General features: G+C 40.7%; 1 protein-coding gene across 1 annotated transcript; it reads right to left on the bottom strand.

The window, feature by feature from the left end:
- Positions 1–2981: 2981 nt before the first annotated feature.
- Positions 2982–8075, bottom strand: RPL24 (ribosomal protein L24). Its single transcript, XM_059064703.2, has 6 exons — positions 7984–8075; positions 7777–7852; positions 7126–7236; positions 4212–4348; positions 3734–3797; positions 2982–3104 (listed from the first exon to the last, which is right to left on the bottom strand). The coding sequence occupies exons 1-6, from the start codon at positions 7986–7988 to the stop codon at positions 3024–3026; spliced, it is 474 nt and encodes a 157-aa protein (XP_058920686.1). The 5' UTR covers positions 7989–8075; the 3' UTR covers positions 2982–3023.
- Between the last annotated feature and the right edge of the window lie 9451 nt (positions 8076–17526).

Here is a 17526-nt window from a genome sequence, read left to right as displayed (position 1 = left end):
CTAGTGGTGCAGTGGTTAAGAATCCGTACTTCCAATGCAGGGGATCCGGGTTCTATCCCTAGCCAGGGAACTAGATCCCACATGCAAGCTAAGAGTTTGCATGCCACAACAGAGGAGCCCACGAACCGCAACTAAGACCCAGCGCAACCTAAATAAATGAAATAATTAAAACAAACAAAAAAAAGAGGGGTGCACTCAGTCCCCTGGCACTTGGGGGTGGGGATTGCAGGGATTTCCAAACAGCCCGGTTGTTTGAGGCAGTTGAATATTCTAGATCTAGGTACAGGAGCTCCCAGGCCCTGAGGAAAGATAGGACTACCAGGCCTTAGGGCCACTAATTCCACAGACTACGCTGGGTGAGGGAGGAATTAGAAGATGGAGACACACCCCTGCTCCCAAGGGGCACCCAGAATGGATTTCCAAATCCACCCTCCAAGGGATGTATATGTGCTGGGCCAGCACCACCAGTTTTGCTGTCAAACAGACTTCCTTTAAAACGAAATTTAATGTGGGACTTTCCTGGCTGTCCAGTGGTAAGAATCCGCTTTGCAATGCAGGGGATGCGGATTCGTAGATCCCACATGCTGCGAGGCAACTAAGCCTGCGTGCCACAACTACTGAGCTCCCCCATCTCATCTAGAGCCTGCCTGCCCAAACTAGAGTCCACGCAGTCTGGAGCCTGCGCACTACAACTAGATTGGAGAAAAACCACCACAACTAAGAGCCCACGTGCTGCAACAAAAGATCCCCGCGTGCCACAACTAGGACCCGATGCATCCAAAAAATTAATAAAAATTAAAAATAAGCCTTTAAAGAAGACTAACACATTAAAAAAAACTAAATTTAAGTAGATTAAAATTTTAAGTAAACAAGTTGTGGACATGGCTAAGAGAAGCTAAGTTAATTGAAATCCCTCCACATCCAAATCAGTTTCTATCAAAACACACCCCGTGAAAGCACTGAGAAGCCCACTAAAACTTGGGATTCTCTTCTATGCCTTTGGGCCAATACAGAGAAATGTTTTGTTTTGTTTTGCGGTATGCAGGCCTCTCACTGTTGTGGCCTCTCCCGTTGCGGAGCACAGGCTCTGGACGTGCAGGCTCAGCGGCCATGGCTCCCGGGCCCAGCCGCTCCGCGGCAAGTGGGATCCTCCTGGACCGGGGCACGACCCCGTGTCCCCTGCATTGGCAGGCAGACGCTCAACCACTGCGCCACCAGGGAAACTCGAGAAATGTTTTAGTAAAATGTTTTACACGTGGTCCAGTGGTCTTCCTGAGAAAAGCTAAACTTGCTGTCCTGTGTGAACAAGTATTTAGTGTTTATACTGTCCTGAGCTGCTAGCTGTTCAGGACTCAAAGGTAATCAGAATGGGCAGTTCCATTTTAAGGCATTTAGACCAAAAAAGCAGTGCTTTTAAGGGGACATTTTATTGTGTTCAAAACTAAACATGTAGCTCTGCATTCACGTTGGGTATTTTGACTGGCTTTTAAACTTTCTCTGTTCACAGCTGCATGCCTTTTTTTTCATATATTTTTTAAAAATTACAATAAAAAGGGTTTTTTCCAAACAAAATCTTACTTAGCAAAAGCCAGCCAACCAGCTTACCTTGTATATGTATATTTACACACCTTTTCAGTTTTCAAGTCCTCCAAAGAGACTGTTATCCCCAACACCTAGACCGATGCCTGAATTTAACAAGCACCAAAAATAATCATTAATTCCATCACGCTGGATAGAATGGAGGTGAGGGGCAGTGTTGATGTATTTACCGTCACATACTATTCCTATATATAAAAAGCATGTTTCTCAAGAGGATGTACCTTGTTCATCATTGTATCCTTGCAACTTAGCACAGTGTGGTACATAAGATGATCTACTTTCTGAAGTGCAAGCCTATTCTTAACAATTACAATTACTATTTTCCTGACCACATTTATGTAAAAGAAATTGTACTCTTCATTTAAGCTTATTTTCTGGAAGCAAGAGATTATACAGCTGATAGTTCTAAGTGGTTAACTCAGCTATAAGCTAATGGTTAAAAGGTGAGATACTAGTGAACCAAAAGACATTCCCAATATGAAATAAATGTATTTATTATGGAGAAGGGTAATTTAACAAGAAAATAACTCATTAAGAAGGCTTACTTTCTGCAGACAGAAGAAAAAAATGCATCTTTTAGCAATCAACCTGGCTAAAATCTATGCAACATCCTAGTACTCGAAGCTATGTAACAAAAAAGTTTAGACAATGCAGTCTGTAACATGCCCTTATAGCCTCAGCTGAGCAAAGCTTGCATTTAACCATATAGATCTTATTTACATCACCTTGCTTAACATCTCTCCAAGAGGCTTACATTAGGAGGCACTATACACAAGAAACGAACTCTTTAAAAAATACCTAGCTCTTGGACTTCCCTGGTGGCGCAGTGGTTAAGAATCCGCCTGCCAATGCAGGGGACACGGGTTTGATCCCTGGTCCAGAAAGATCCCACATGCCATGGAGCAACTAAGCCCGTGAGCCACAACTACTGAGCCCACACACCACAACTACTGAAGCCCGTGCTCCTAGAGCCCATGCTCCGCAACTTAGAGTAGCCCCTGCTCACTGCAACTAGAGAAAGCCCACACACAGCAACGAAGAACAAATGCAGCCATAATAATTTATTAAAACAAAAAACCCTGGGCTTCCCTGGTGGTGCAGTGGTTGAGAGTCTGCCTGCCGATACGGGTTCGTCCCCTGGTCTGGGAAGATCCCACATGCCGCAGAGTGGCTGGGCCCGTGAGCCGTGGCCGCTGAGCCTGCGCGTCCGAAGCCTGTGCTCCGCAACGGAAGAGGCCACAACAGTGAGGCCCGTGTACTGCAAAAAAAACAAAAACAAAAACAAAAAACCCACCTAGCTCTTAAATTCCTAACTGTGTAGTTTAGCTATTACTGTGTAGGCTGAACATGCCAAATTTAGGAGTAAAAATTCCACCACAATCTAGTTATAGTCAGATCTTTATTTAAAAATCCAAGCTGCCAACTTAGCGTTTTCCACCAACACGGGGAGCAGAAACTTTCACAGGCTTCACAATCTTTTGCTTAGGTGCTGCCTTTGTGGGAGCCTGTAAAAAGAACATGTTATGTGGCATTATTCCATGCAGGCTTTTGTTTTGTTTCCCCCCCCCAATCACTGCTCTCTTATGCCCAGATTCTGTTTGTATCATAGATTGCTTTCCTAATTATCTGTGTTCCTAATATTATAAAATCCACCTTTATATTAAATATAAACAAAAGACAAAGATATCAGATTGAAGGAGTTAAGAGACAAAACTGGATGCAGTGTGGGATCCTGAACTGTATCCTAAGAACAGAAAAAGGACCAATGCTAATTTTTTGGTTTTGAAATTTTTACTATGGTTATTGAAATTAACACTGATAAAAGCTGGGTAAATTCTGTACAATTATAGAAAATTTTACTGAAAATCTAGAATTATTTCAAAATAAACTTTAAAACACCTTTATTTTCCCCCTTCCCATTTCTATATAGCACTAACATATGCATTTGGCTTTAGCAAAGGGACCTCTCTGGAAACCAGAATCACTCACTCAGAAATCAATTATTGACATCATTTCCATTATAGCCTTGCACTAAATTCCTTATAAAACTGAAACTTTCATTTACCACAATTTGGATTAAAAATAAATCTTTCTGTTGCTTTAAATGAGAAATCCAAGACAATCCCACAATTACCTTTGTAGCAGCCATTGCTGTCTTTTTAGATGCTTGCTTAGCCTTTTTTGCTTCCTTGGCAGCCCTGTGGGTTTAAAAATAACTTAAAGCACTTTACTCCTTAAGGGTATAGCTTATTAACAAGAGGCTAGTGTTTGGGAAAAATAGAATTAACATATTCCTTCCCCACCTGTAATTATTTGTATGATAAATCCAAAGGATTTATTAACAAATGTCATTAACCACCAAGTCAGCTTAACATTTGTTAGAAATTGTACAGTATCTTTATAATTGCATATAGAATTTCAACAAATCATTTAGACTATAGTATAAACTTCTGTATTATTAAACATGAGCATTTACAATTTGACAAACCCTATACAGATGCAAGTAACACAACACAAAATAACATGAGATTAAGATTTATGTGCCTATAAACCCAAACATAACCTAAAATCCATTCCAAGAGCTGAAATGCTCATAACGAAAGCTTCCTCACCTGATAGCTTGTTCTCGTTGAGCCTTCCTAACTTCAGGTTTCTGATTCCTCTTGGCCATTATATCAGCAAGAGATGCACCAGTTATGGCCCTCTGGAATTTGACTGCACGGCGAGTTCTTTTCTTTTGAATTTCTTCCTACAGAACGAAAAGATGGGGACCACACTTAGAAACCTTGCTTCATGAATGTTGGGGAGAAATGAAATATATCACATGTCAGAAGGGGGCAAATGAGCTCTCTCGGGCCTTTTTTATAAGGGCACTAATCCCATTCATGAGGGCTCTGCCCTCATGGCTGTATCACCTCCCAAAGGTCCCACCTCCTAACCATCACCTTGGAGGCTCAGTTTCAACATATGAATTTTGGGGGGAACACAATTCAGACCATAGAAAAATTCAACCAGGGGGCTCCCTGGTGGCCTAGTCATTATGACTCTGGGCTTTCACTGCCAGGTTCAGTCCCTGGTTGGGGAACTGAGATCCCACATGCTGCACAGCGCAGAAAAAATAAATAAATAAATAAATAAATAAATCAACCAAAAATAATCCATGCAATTATTTGAAATGAAATATATATACAAATATATATATTTTAAAGTATCTATATATAAAATGCTGCAATACACAGACAAGTTTTCCAATTATAGATTGGTTAAACCATCTATTACAAATCCTGGCCATTATTTACTATTTTATTTAGAAAGACAGAAAGTTACAACTCTAAGGAAGTTAACTGAATAGTACTTTTTTGTTTGTTTGTTTGTTTGTTTTTGTGGTACATGGGCCTGTCACTGTTGTGGCCTCTCCCGATGTGGAGGCTCCGCGGCCATGGCTCACGGGCCTAGCTGCTCTGAGGCATGTGGGATCTTCCCGGACCGGGGCACGAACCCGTGTCCCCTGCATTGGCAGGAGGACTCTCAACCACTGCGCCACTAGGGATGCCCTGAATAATACTTTAAAAGTGATCTTAACAAGACTTTATGATAAAGAATGTGCTTTCGGAAAAAACTTATCAAACCTCAACAATATTTTGTTTTTACTCCAAGTACTGACACTGGAAGAAATAGTCAAGTTAGAAGATGATTGAAGACAAGAAAGCCACCAAATGTTAGGGAATGTCTGGGAATCAAGACAGTACAATTCAAACATCTGCTGCAGATTCTATGCTGGAACCTATGCTATAGTGCTTGTGAGAAAAAAAAGATCTTTCGTGCAGCTCTAAGTCCAAGAAAAAAATAAAATGAACTATTTATTAAAACAGGGATATGCAAAATATCTTAAAAATTTTAAACAGGACATATGGAGAAAAGAGGGCACAATTGTGGTTAACCAAAATGCTCGTTTTACCAATTCTTTAAACTTTGTACAGAGGTGAAATTTTATTGTAGAAAATGCCAGTATTTACCTGTTTATATTTTTCTTACCTCAAATCCATTTAAAAAATATTTTTCTTACTGTGGTAAAATATATATAACATTAAGTTGATCATTTTAAACCATTTGTAAGTAATTCAGTGGCGTTAAGCACGTTTGCGATATTGTGCAAACACCAACTTCCATCTCCAGAACTTTTTTCATAATTCAAAACGAACTCTGCACCCATTAAATAACAGCTCCCTATTCCACCTTCCCCCCTAGTCCTGCCTGGTAACCTCTATGAATTTGTCCACAACTAGGTACCTCGTAAAAGTGGAATCATACGATATTTGTCTTCTTGTGTCTGGCTTATTTCACTTAGCATAATGTCAGGCTTGTCAGCTTTTTAAGGCTGAATAATATTTCACTGTATGGGGCTTCCCTGGTGGCGCAGCAGTTGAGAGTCCACCTGCCAATACAGGGGACACGGGTTCGTGCCCCGATCCGGGAAGATCCCACATGCCGCGAAGCGGCTAGGCCCGTGAGCCCTGGCCGCTGACCCTGCGCTCCGCAACTGGAGAGGCCACGACAGTGAGAGGCCCGCGTACCGCAAAAAAAAAAAAAATTCACTGTATGTATTTATCACTTTTGTTATCCATTCATCCACTGATGGGACATTTGGTTGTTTCCACGTTTTGGCTATCGTGAATAACAGCACTATGAACATCAGTGTACAAGTTATCTGTTTAAGTCCCCCCTTACAATTCTTTTGTGTATATAAACTTAGAAATGGAATTTCTAGATCATATGACGGTAACTCTTTAACTTTTTGAGAAACTGCCAAACCACTTTCCACAGTGCCTGCACCATCTTCATTCAGCAACGCACAGGGTTCCAAATTCTCCACATCCCCACCAACATTTGTAATTCCTCCCACCCCCACCCCCGTTTGGATAATGGCCATCCTACTGGGTATGTCACATCCCCCTATTTAGAATTTTTCCTTCCTCTGAACTCCCTAATACCTAGCCATGTCTGTCACCCAGGAGGTGCTCACTCACTAAATATTCACAAGCCTCCTGAATACTAATTCTCTTGCCATGGCACTCAAACCTTTTCTCAAAAATCTTTCAACAACCTAAAAGACCACTTCACAAAACACAACCAGTTTTAAGAACTAATATGCTGGAAGACTCCACAATATGATACCTACATTGGGAATAATTCTATAAGCATTATAACCAATACCAAGTTTCCACAGAACTATTTAGTTGCCACCCACTTGAACATCTTAAACACTTTCATGGTGCGCTATAACCCAAGTGAGCTTAATGTAATTTATCTAACTCTGGAAGGGGGATGCTTTCAAATTTCAACTCGATATTTTTACTGTGAACCTAAGATGTGTAAGCAGGCACACTTTATATCAATCATTTTCACTTCACTGTTTGATGCTTTACAGTTAGGGAGTACTTTCACATACTGTCTCATTTAATTTTAATTTGAAAAAGCAGTAAATGATGCCAGAGTTTCAACAACATGAAAGTGCACTTCACTTACCGACTGTCCCTTTTTGTGCTTTCTTCTGTAGAGGACAGTCCAGTTGATCTGACGAGGATTCCTCTTGGAAAGGAATGCCGACTCACATTTTGCATTAAGAAATTGGAAAACCTATCGTGACAAGTTCAGAGTAGGAGTCTTAGAGCTTGAAATTATTAGTAAATTAATATTCTAATTCTATCCTCTCATTTTACAAAACTGAGGCCCATAGAGACCAAAAGGCTTGTATCACAGAACTGGCAGGAAACTGTCTCTGCGTTTCGCCCTGTCTTTTCTCGAGTAGACAAACCTAAGTTCATAACGCAGAGGAGCATTGGGTGTCAAATTCTGGAAGGCATCTAACTCCTGTCCCTCCCGAGATTCCAAGAGGACCTCGTGCCCATAAAATAACCAAATACCCCAGTGGCCCACTGCCCTTAAACAGTAAACATTAATGTTACACAAGCTCCTAACTTCCGACCTGATTTACATTCGATCAAAGCTCAAGGCTGATTCACTTAGAGGCTTCTGATCCTAACAATCATTGCACACAGGGTCCCCGTAACAAGCTTTTCAGGGACCAAGAGTGCTGTGGTGAAGGATCTCTCCTAGACTGAATGAGACCGGTCTTTCCATAGAAGCACAAGGTGTTTAGCCCACGCAGCCTTTCACCTTCCCGTCGGTCCTGGCATAGCGCCTCCCGTGTCCTGGGTAGATCTTGTAGCCGCTGAAACTGCATAGCTCGACCCTGTAACGAAAAGCGAAAGCCCATTAGGTGGGGTGGGGGATATCTTCGGAAAGGAAAAGCCATGCCTGGGATGCCGGAGAGGCCCTTTGTCCGAAGATGCAACAGGATTGGGATGTAGGGTTCCTGCTTACTTCATTGCTGCTAGCGCCGGAGAGAAGAAAAGATGGCGAAAAGAAGGAAAGGATCATGGGAAGAGCCCTTATAAGGTCGTGGGAAAGCAATCTCCTCCCACAATTCTCTTCCTTAACCGCGGCGTTCGGTGATGACGTCACCTCGCCGGGGCGGCACGTCTAGAGTTACCCGGCGGCCGGCTACCTGTGGAGTAACTACCCTGGAGGCCGTTGAGGCTCTGTTGGCGAGGGGGGAGGGACACGCAGGCAGTTGCTTTGTGAGTCATTCTGTCGTTTCTCCTAGAGCTACGTCCTACTGCAGGGAACTGTGAGGTAAAGAGAAGAGGCTCCTCTCTCCCCTCCCTCTTATAGTTTAGTGATGTATAGATGAATACCCCTTAGGTAAAACCTAAAATCATATTTTGCCTTCTGTGCTGGCCCATTTCCTTAACTAACAAAATTAAATTGTAAGTTTCCACATCTGCAAAAAAATAAGGACATCTGAACTGTCTCTGAGGCCGTGCAAATGGAATTGTGCTTGATAGCGTTTTGCATTAATTATAATTAACGTTCGTTGAGTGCTCTCTGTCTGTGTGCCAGGACTCGTGCTAAAGCATTTGCATACATTAATTCATTCCGTTTACAAAATCTCTATTAAGTAAGCGCCGAAGCATTGCAAAATGACGACTGCCGGTGGCGGAGGAGCTCGACTGCCAGGCTGCCGGCTGCTACCTAGTGGCAGGGGTGTGGGGGTGGCGGCCGATGGTTGCTCAGGAAACGGTAAAGCCCTTTTCTGGAAAAGGCAGCCCTGCCCGGGCCCACCGGGAAGGCTGATGCCTGGATCGTTTGACCCCTTCTGTAATGTTCGGTACTTCAGCAAATGATGGGGAGTGGTAAAAGAGAATCCTTGAATTGTGTGGGAGGCTGGAGTACTTGACTAGGAAACAAATCTAAAGATTGATTTATGCTGTTGTTGGAGCCCACTGGCAGGCTGCTCCAAAGTATACCTCGATGGCATAGTGGATATTTTGCATTCAGGTTACTTAAGAACCGGTAGGTGCAAGAGGGATACTTTGACCCTCCTCTGTGTCCCCTTGAAAGCAGGAAATAAATCTCTCATACTCTCTCGCTGTACTGTACCAGAAGATAGGAAGACATCATTATTACCAGAGATAGGGAATTCAGGGCACAGAAGCTTGTATAAACAAACTTTGTTACTTATTTACTAATTTACTACCCAAAGCCCAAACTTTGCTTAAATTCCTTACTAATTATTGTTCCTTTGTCTAAAAAATATATAAGCTGCCTGCTTTTGCAACTTCTTACTTAGGACTTATTTCTATGAGACCTCTGTGCACATGAATTAAATTTGTTTAATTTTCTTTTTCTCCTGTTCATCTGTTGTGTGTTGATTTTATTATTAGTCCAGCCACAAGAACTCAAAATGGGTAGAGTAGGAAATTTCCCTCTTCTGGACATTCTATATAAGCAACTCACCCTAAAAAGTTCTGCAAGTAGGTGGTTGAAGAGATTTGAAAAGTCCAACAAGGCGGCTGACTGATATTAAGAAAGCTGCACATATGTTGGAAACAATCTCAAGAATGAATGAACAGAGAACTGAATGGAATTGAAAAACCAAAGAAACAAAGGGAAGGAATTTGACAGCCTGACCAACACTGACCAGCTGTTGAGAGTGCCTGGTATACTTAGAAGACTTTGTCTAAATAGACTACAGGCAGATGGATACCTCAGCTTCCATAGTTTTTGAACTTGACTCTGACATCCATCTAACTTTCTTTGTTTTGAATTACTGGTGATAAAATAGTTTGATCACTTAAAAAAAAATCTTTCTGGAATAGTCCTGGCTTCTACAAGCTCCACAAGGCACAGCTGGATGTGAGTAGAGGGTGGAGCCAAGATCTACCTGCAGGAATTTGGATCTGTTTACTTCATAGAACCCCAGAATTTATAGTCCCTTCCCAAGCATTTTAGGAAGATTTTGTTCTGTCGGTCCTCGAAATTATTTTTGGTCTGACTAGCTCCATGGAAGAAAAGCAGGAAACTTGGTCTTATGGATTTTAGCTCTTTTCCTCTTTCCTGGAGCTGGCATTTCAGGGTTCTTTATAACACTCTGTATGTATCACACCTTACATTGTGTTCAAACACTCTTATAATAAGAAGAAATTATACAGAAACCCCTAAAAGCATTTTATATAGTGTCATAAAGCACAGTTTCCAACACCATCCATAAATTTTTGCCAACTTTATCCTTTCTCTTTCATAGGCAAAAGACACAATTTCACTCCAAAATTGGTGCTTTTCTGGGCCTCTATATACTTCCTGAGAACAGAGCATTCTCTTCACTGTTTCTTCACCTTTTATACATAGTCTCCTGCTGTGTTAGTTTCCTGTGGTTGCTGTAACAAATAACCACAAACTTGATGGCTTAAAGCATGACAAATGTATTCTCTTATGGTTCTGGAGGCTGGAAGTCTGAAATCAGAATCACTAGGCTGAAGTCAAGGGATCTGTGCTCCCTCCGGAGGTTCTGGGGTAGAACAGGTTTCTTGCTCTTCCAGTTTCCGCCCAGATAAACCCTCTTGAATTCCTAACCCATAAAAACGGTGAGATCATAAATGTTTGTTGTTTTAAACTACTTTGTTTTAGGAATAATTTGTTAACATAGCAATAGGTAATGCAGGAGGTAAGGAAAATTTGAAGATGGAGACTTAGTGAATAGCGGTATCATTTGTCAAAAGAAGACAGATAAGAGGAAGGAGTGTGTTTGTGAGGAAAGGGTCAGTTTGGGAAAGACCAAGTTCACAATGCCCATAGGATGTTAAGGTGGAGCTGTGTAGTGGGAAGACAAACAAGTTTAGAGGAGTGTTTGGAATAGGATGTATTTTAGAAGTAATGGATCTATAGGTTATAGTAGAATATGTGGGATAGCATCACCTACTGTCACAGGCTGTCTTCTCTGGAAGCACTTACTGAGACTATGTTTAGAGTAAAAGGTATTTATTAGGGACCAGGTCCTATGAAAGGAAGGAGGAAGCAATGTTAGGCAGAAGAAGGCAAATGCATTACTGGCCCAACTAAACCTCAGTCAACCCTGCCAGGAGCTCTGGAACAATTATTGCCTGTCAGAGTATCCCTTTTTGAGTCAAATGATCAATTCTCTTTATACCCCCACCTTGCTTAGTCAGCAGATGTGGGTTGACCCAGGGAGTTCATGACCTAAGTGGGGTGGTGCTCAGCAGCTGAGCCAGACTCTGCTGAGAGCTGGAGGACATTGCTAACTATGATGTCTTCAAGCCCTTGCTTGAAGAGGGATCTGGATAGTGCATCTCTAGGTCTGCCACCCCTAGAAAGGGTGACTAGAGTGAGTCAGCCAAAGGAATCAGGAAATACTAATATTTACGGGATAGGAGAAATGGAGAAAGAATCTACTGAAGGAGGCTGAGCAGATGAGGCCAAAGGAAATAGATATCCATGACAATCATCTCACAGAAGCCTATGGAAGAATTTTGACAGTGTTAAGAGCCAGAAAAAGTTCAAATATGACAACAGCAGGAATGTGTAAACACGAATGCCTTCGGAATGACTTAGGCACCAATCTTAGTGTTTTCTTCCAATAGCATTCTCTTCTCAGTTGTGGGAGGGATCCTGCCTTTTTAGAATCTATCATCAGAGTTCCCAGTAGGCTGGTCAATCGCAAGACTCTCAGGCATTGGCCTCAGGGAGGGCTTTGAAAGGAATGCCTAGTAACTAGATTAGAAAATAACTAGGTTTCAAAATTACTCAGTGAACAATTATGAATCTTTCTTTAAAATTATGAAGCATTAAAATTTAAAAATTTAAAGAATTCTCTTAAAAATCTAAATCTAATCAAGTTTTCATATCTAACTACCAATTATATAAATTATAGGGGACAGAGGAACATGTGAAATGACTCCACGTGGTTGCAATTGGCATTTACAGGATGACTTAATTTCTTCAACATCATGTAAAATTGAGAGAGAGAGAGAAGAACAAATGAACAGAACCAGCTATATAAATAATTTGCAGGGCTTCCCTGGTGGCGCAGTGGTTGAGAGTCCGCTTGCCGATGCAAGGGACACGGCTTTGTGCCCCGGTCCGGGAAGATCCCACATGCCGCGGAGCAGCTGAGCCCGTGAGCCATGGCCGCTGAGCCTGCGCGTCCGGAGCCTGTGCTCCGCAACGGGAGAGGCCACAACACTGAGAGGCCCGCGTACCAAAAATAATAATAATAATAATAATTTGCAGGGTCCAGTGTAAAATGAAAGTATGGGGTCCCTTTGGCAAAAAGCGGGAAAAAGATGTCCTTAAAGTACTAAAATAAGCTATTTCCTTTCTTCTACAATCTATCTTTAACCTTTCATTATATTTTTTCAATTGCTATTTAACTTCATGCTCTCTCAGGCAAGGACATTCGCTGAGCCAGTGCAGCCCCTCATAGGTGCCCAGGGTCCTGCCCTGTGACTTGACATTGTGCTTGAACATTCCAGGCCCACCTGCTCTCAGGTCCCCCTCCTTAGAGGCACTGGACCAACAAACTGCCTCAGTGCTGCTGGGAAGTTCAGCCAGCCATCTCCTTCCACCATCCTCCTGGGTAGATGTCAAACTGACATAATGCCTGATGGTGCTACCTGCTTTGGAGAGAGCTGAGGGGGAGGGGAAAGAGTGAGTCAAGGGACTGTAGAACCAACGGCCCGCTGGAACCCATCCCTAGAAAGAGAGGAGGCTGCAAGGAGTGGGCCCACAAGGGAGCTGAGGTGCCAAGCCCCAGGCACATGCTCTATTGTCCCATTATACTTCACTTAAAAAACACAAATGCAAGGATATGATTATTAAGACTTTCAAGACAGTGACTGCAGAGCATTAAACTCCAAGCATGGGATACCCCTGAGCAAGGGACCTTGTGTGACTGCATAGGTTGCACAACTTGAAGCTGGCTCTGCCTATAGATTAAAAAATTTTAAGAGCCTCCTCAACTAATTGCAACATATGGATTTTTAACTGAGGCCTGATTTGAACAACCAAGCTGGATAGACCATAGGGGTAATTTGAATACTGACTGGATTTTTGATATTAAGATGTACTGTCAGTTCTTTAGATATTGTAATTGTACTGTGTGTTTAATAAAAAAAAAAGAGTTCTTATATTGGTATTTAGAGATACACAGTAAATATTTACAGATGAAATAGCAGGATGGCTGGGATTTGCCTTAAAATAATCTGAGGGAGGGACTAGTGGGTAAGGGCATGGATGAAAAAAATGACTGGCCAGAAGTGGATAATAGTTGAAGCTGGGTGTTGTGTAGGAGAGTTCATCACAATAGTCTGTATATAGTTACGTACTTTTTTTTTAATTAAAAAATTATTATTATTCTTTATTTTTGGCTGCACTGGGTCTTCATTGAGGTGCCCAGGCTTCTCATCACGGTGGCTTCTTTTTGTGGAGCACGGGCTCTAGGCGCGTGGGCTTCGGTAGCTGCAGAACGCGGGCTCAGTTGTTGTGGCTTGTGGGCTCTAGAGTGCAGGCTCAGCAGTTGTGGTGCACGGGCTTAGTTGCTCCGCAGCATGTGGGATCCTCCCAGACCAGGGATCAAACCCATGTCCCCTGCATTGCCACGTGGATTCTTAACCACTGTGCCACCAGGGAAGTCCTGTTATGTGCTCTTTTAGTTACTTTTCCAGGATAAAAAGTTTCAAACAATAAGTGTTTTGGGGTTGAAAGATTTAAGTACCACAATTCAATCCTGAAAATAGAAAGAATAAGTACCACCTGTATTATTTTGTAATTAACAAATTTTTTTAAACAAAAACCCCACTTTATACAAGAATGTTTGTTTATATCATCTTTATTCATAATACATACAAGAAACACTCTTGGTGCCCCATCAAATGTGAATATATAGACAAACTATAATATATATTCATATAATGGACTACTACTCAGAAATAAAATGGAATAAACTATTGACTTACACATCAACATGAGTCCCCAAAACCTTATGCTAAGTGAAAGAAGCCTTACCAAAAAAAAAAAAAAAAAAAGTACATATTGTATGATTCTGTGTGTATCAAGTTCTACCCCATACAAATCTAACCTATGGTGGAAAAAAAAAATCAGAACAGTGGTTGCTTCTGAGTGGGAGAGGAAGGATTGAATGGAAAAGGGTATGAGAGAACTTTCTGTTTTAATGGTATGTTCTATGTCTTTATGGATTTTGGGTTAATTAAACACAGTTGGTCAAAACTCAGTGAATGTTCATTTAAAATTTGAGTATTTAATTGCATGTAAATTTTACTTTTTATCTTTTTTTTTTTTTTTGGCTGTACCACGCAGCATGCACCATCTTAGTTCCCTACCAGGGATTGAACCTGTGCCCCCTGAAGTGGAAGCTCGGAATCCTAATCATTGGACCGCCAGGAAATTACCGTAAATATTATTTTAAAAAACAGGAAACTGGGCTTCCCTGGTGGTGCAGTGGTTGAGAGTCCGCCGGCCGATGCAGGGGATACGGGTTCGTGCCCCGGTCCGGGAAGATCCCACATGCCGCGGAGTGGCTGGGCCCGTGAGCCATGGCCGCTGAGCCTGTGCGTCCGGAGCCTGTGCTCCGCATTGGGAGAGGCCACACAGTGAGAGGCCCGCGTACTGCAAAAAGAAAAAAAAAAACGAAAAAAACGCGAGATGGATGGAGGGGAGGGATAGATGGATATATATGTGATAAAATAAGTATAATAAAATGTTGATAAGAGAATCAAAGTGGTGGGTTTATGAGTGTTTCCTGTAAAGTTCTTTCAAATTTTCTGTATGTTGGAAATGTTTCATAATAAAATTTTGGCTAAATGAAGGGAGCCATCTTCTGGAAGAAACTGGTATTACCGATTGGCTCAAAAATACAAGAGGAACGAAGCATGGTATATGATTCAGAATGCAATAACTGCTTAGTACTGTTCACATACGCTGTTGGTTCTCACGCATGTGCCCAAGCTGTCTTCTTTGGCTTCTTTCCTCCCTTTCACTGGCTAATTTCCTACTCAGATTTTATTTCCTCCAGAACAGAGGTTTGCAAATATTGTTTTAGGCTTCATGGGTTAAGAGGCAAAATTGAGAATATTTATATAAGTATTTATATAACAAGAGAGAAAACCAATTTCCACAATATATTCATTGACAAAATTTAAAATATAATAATATTGAGTACTTTTTTAAAAGCAGATCTACTAAAGAAAAGAATGAAATTCATTTTGGAGAGGGAGAGGATAACATTTCTCTTAACATTTCCCTGTCATCAAAATCAACTGCAAATATTAATCTGTTAATCCTGATCTATAATGAGATTTTACAACTTTTATCTTTGAAAAATGTCTTTTCATCCTGACAAATACTGCAGTCAGTCCAAGGACATATGATTTAAATTGAACATATTAATCTCTTGGAAGGCAATTATTGAATTAGACTATTCTCTTGATATTTTCCTTTTAGCATGTCAGATTAATTATTTCCAATTGAAAGTTAAGTGAAAGCTCCAAAATGCAGTTAAATGGGTCTTGAAACATGGAAATTTTCTTTGCATTTGCATTGAGGTCTCAACAACACTGCTAAAACTGTAATTTGAGCTCGAAAAATATAACCACTGCAAATTTGTTTGAGAATGGACAGCTTCCTTTTTGTTTTAACTTCTGAATCAAATAACGTTAGTGATTATTGAAATGACTTTACCACAGAATAAATTTTGCATGTAAGTGCTGCATTGTCCTTAGCTTGAGTTTGTTAAGAAGCATCATCACATGATCAAAATTAGCAAAAAACGAATCCTAAAGCCATTCAGTAAGTGTTCCATAGTTAAGGGAGGTTCTTTTCATTTGAAAAAATTTCAATCTTGGCACTGAGCTAAAAATAATTAATAATAATAATAAAATGATACCACTGGTAAGTCATCAAACACTGTGGTAGGGCAAGTCAGGATATTCAGCTGCTATCTCTGACAAAAATTCATGGGCTGATGATGGTAAACCTCTAAGAACAAATGAAGTTTATTGTTGACACCACTGGCTCAACACATGGTGGATTCAAATGTTTCCCACAAATAACCTGCTAATTAATAATAACAACGATGTTATAACCATAGGCTTTACACCTTACATTTTCACAAGTGTTGTAAATCTGTCAAACTAAGGCTTTTTCTACTTTTTTAAACAGATTACACTTAGGTGTATTGAATTAGTGTTTTCTTAACTTCTTTAAAAATATTCTCACCTGTTCAATGCAGCCTATTCATAAAGGCTAATTCTTCAGTCACTTGAAAAATTGACTGCTTGAATAAACAGAACAAAGGAGCAGTTTCAGTAACACCTGTCTACTCATTAAGAGCCAAGGAAAACGATTCAAAATAAAAAAAAAGAAATACAGGTAAGAGGAGAAACAGCGACTTTTCTTAAACGTCTCTAATGACAATGAAACTTTTAAAGGCAATTAAATTACTTATTTGTGGTATTATTGTTCCTCCATTTGCCTACTGGGGCTTCTCCAAAGATTGTGTGTGTGTGTGTGTGTGTGTATACACATCTGTGTACATATATGTACATATATATGTATGTGTATGTATATATTATTCAGCTTGATATCTTGAGCTTCAAGTGTGATACCTTATCTTCAAAATAAAACAAAACATTCCATTAGTATTAACTGGAAAAAAAATAATTAGCCTTTACTAAATAATTTAAATTGACTATTGATGTTGTTCCCAGTGTTCTCAACACTTTAAGCAGCTGTTCTTACCTAAAGGCTAATGATCTTAAACAAGTTTATTTTTTCTGGATACATTTCTTCAGCTGCTGCAGTCAAACATCATTTAATTAACATACCATAAGTAAATGACTTTCCTTGCTTGCCTAACAAATGAGCCACTTGGAAATTACTTTGGTTGCAGCCTAATTTTCTTTCTCTCTCTTTTTTTTTTGGTGAAGAAATTTTACTATGATGAGATATTCTATTTAATTTTTCCAACTTTTCTGTTTTCTGTGATTTGAATATTGTGATGACTGCTTAGTCTGGTAATGTCGACATATTGTATTCTTTTAGCATATAGGTTCATTGCATAATAAACATAATGCTTTGCCATCTAATTTGTTAACAAAATAATCTGCAGTTCACAGTATCTTAAAGATGGAATAGGGGCTTCCCTGGTGGCGCAGTGGTTAAGAATCTGCCTGCCAATGCAGAGGACAGGGGTTTGAGCCCTGGTCCGGGAAGATCCCACATGCCGCAGAGCAGCTAAGCCCCTGTGCCACAACTACTCAGCCTGCGCTCTAGAGCCCACAAACCACAACTACTGAAGCCGGCGCGCCTAGAGCCCATGCTCCGCAAAAAGAGAAGCCACCACAATGAGAAGCCTGTGCACCTCAATGAAGAGGAGCCCCCTCTCGCTGCAACTAGAGAAAGCCCGCATGCAGCAACAAAGACCCAATGCAGCCAGAAATTTTTTAAAAAATTTAAAAAATAATAAGGCAGAGTAGTTATATCCTCCATCCA

Source organism: Kogia breviceps, chromosome 5, assembly GCF_026419965.1.
Source record: "Kogia breviceps isolate mKogBre1 chromosome 5, mKogBre1 haplotype 1, whole genome shotgun sequence".
NCBI lineage: Eukaryota > Metazoa > Chordata > Mammalia > Artiodactyla > Physeteridae > Kogia > Kogia breviceps.
Note: the sequence above shows the minus strand (reverse complement) of the source record. Positions and strands in the feature narration are given on the sequence as shown.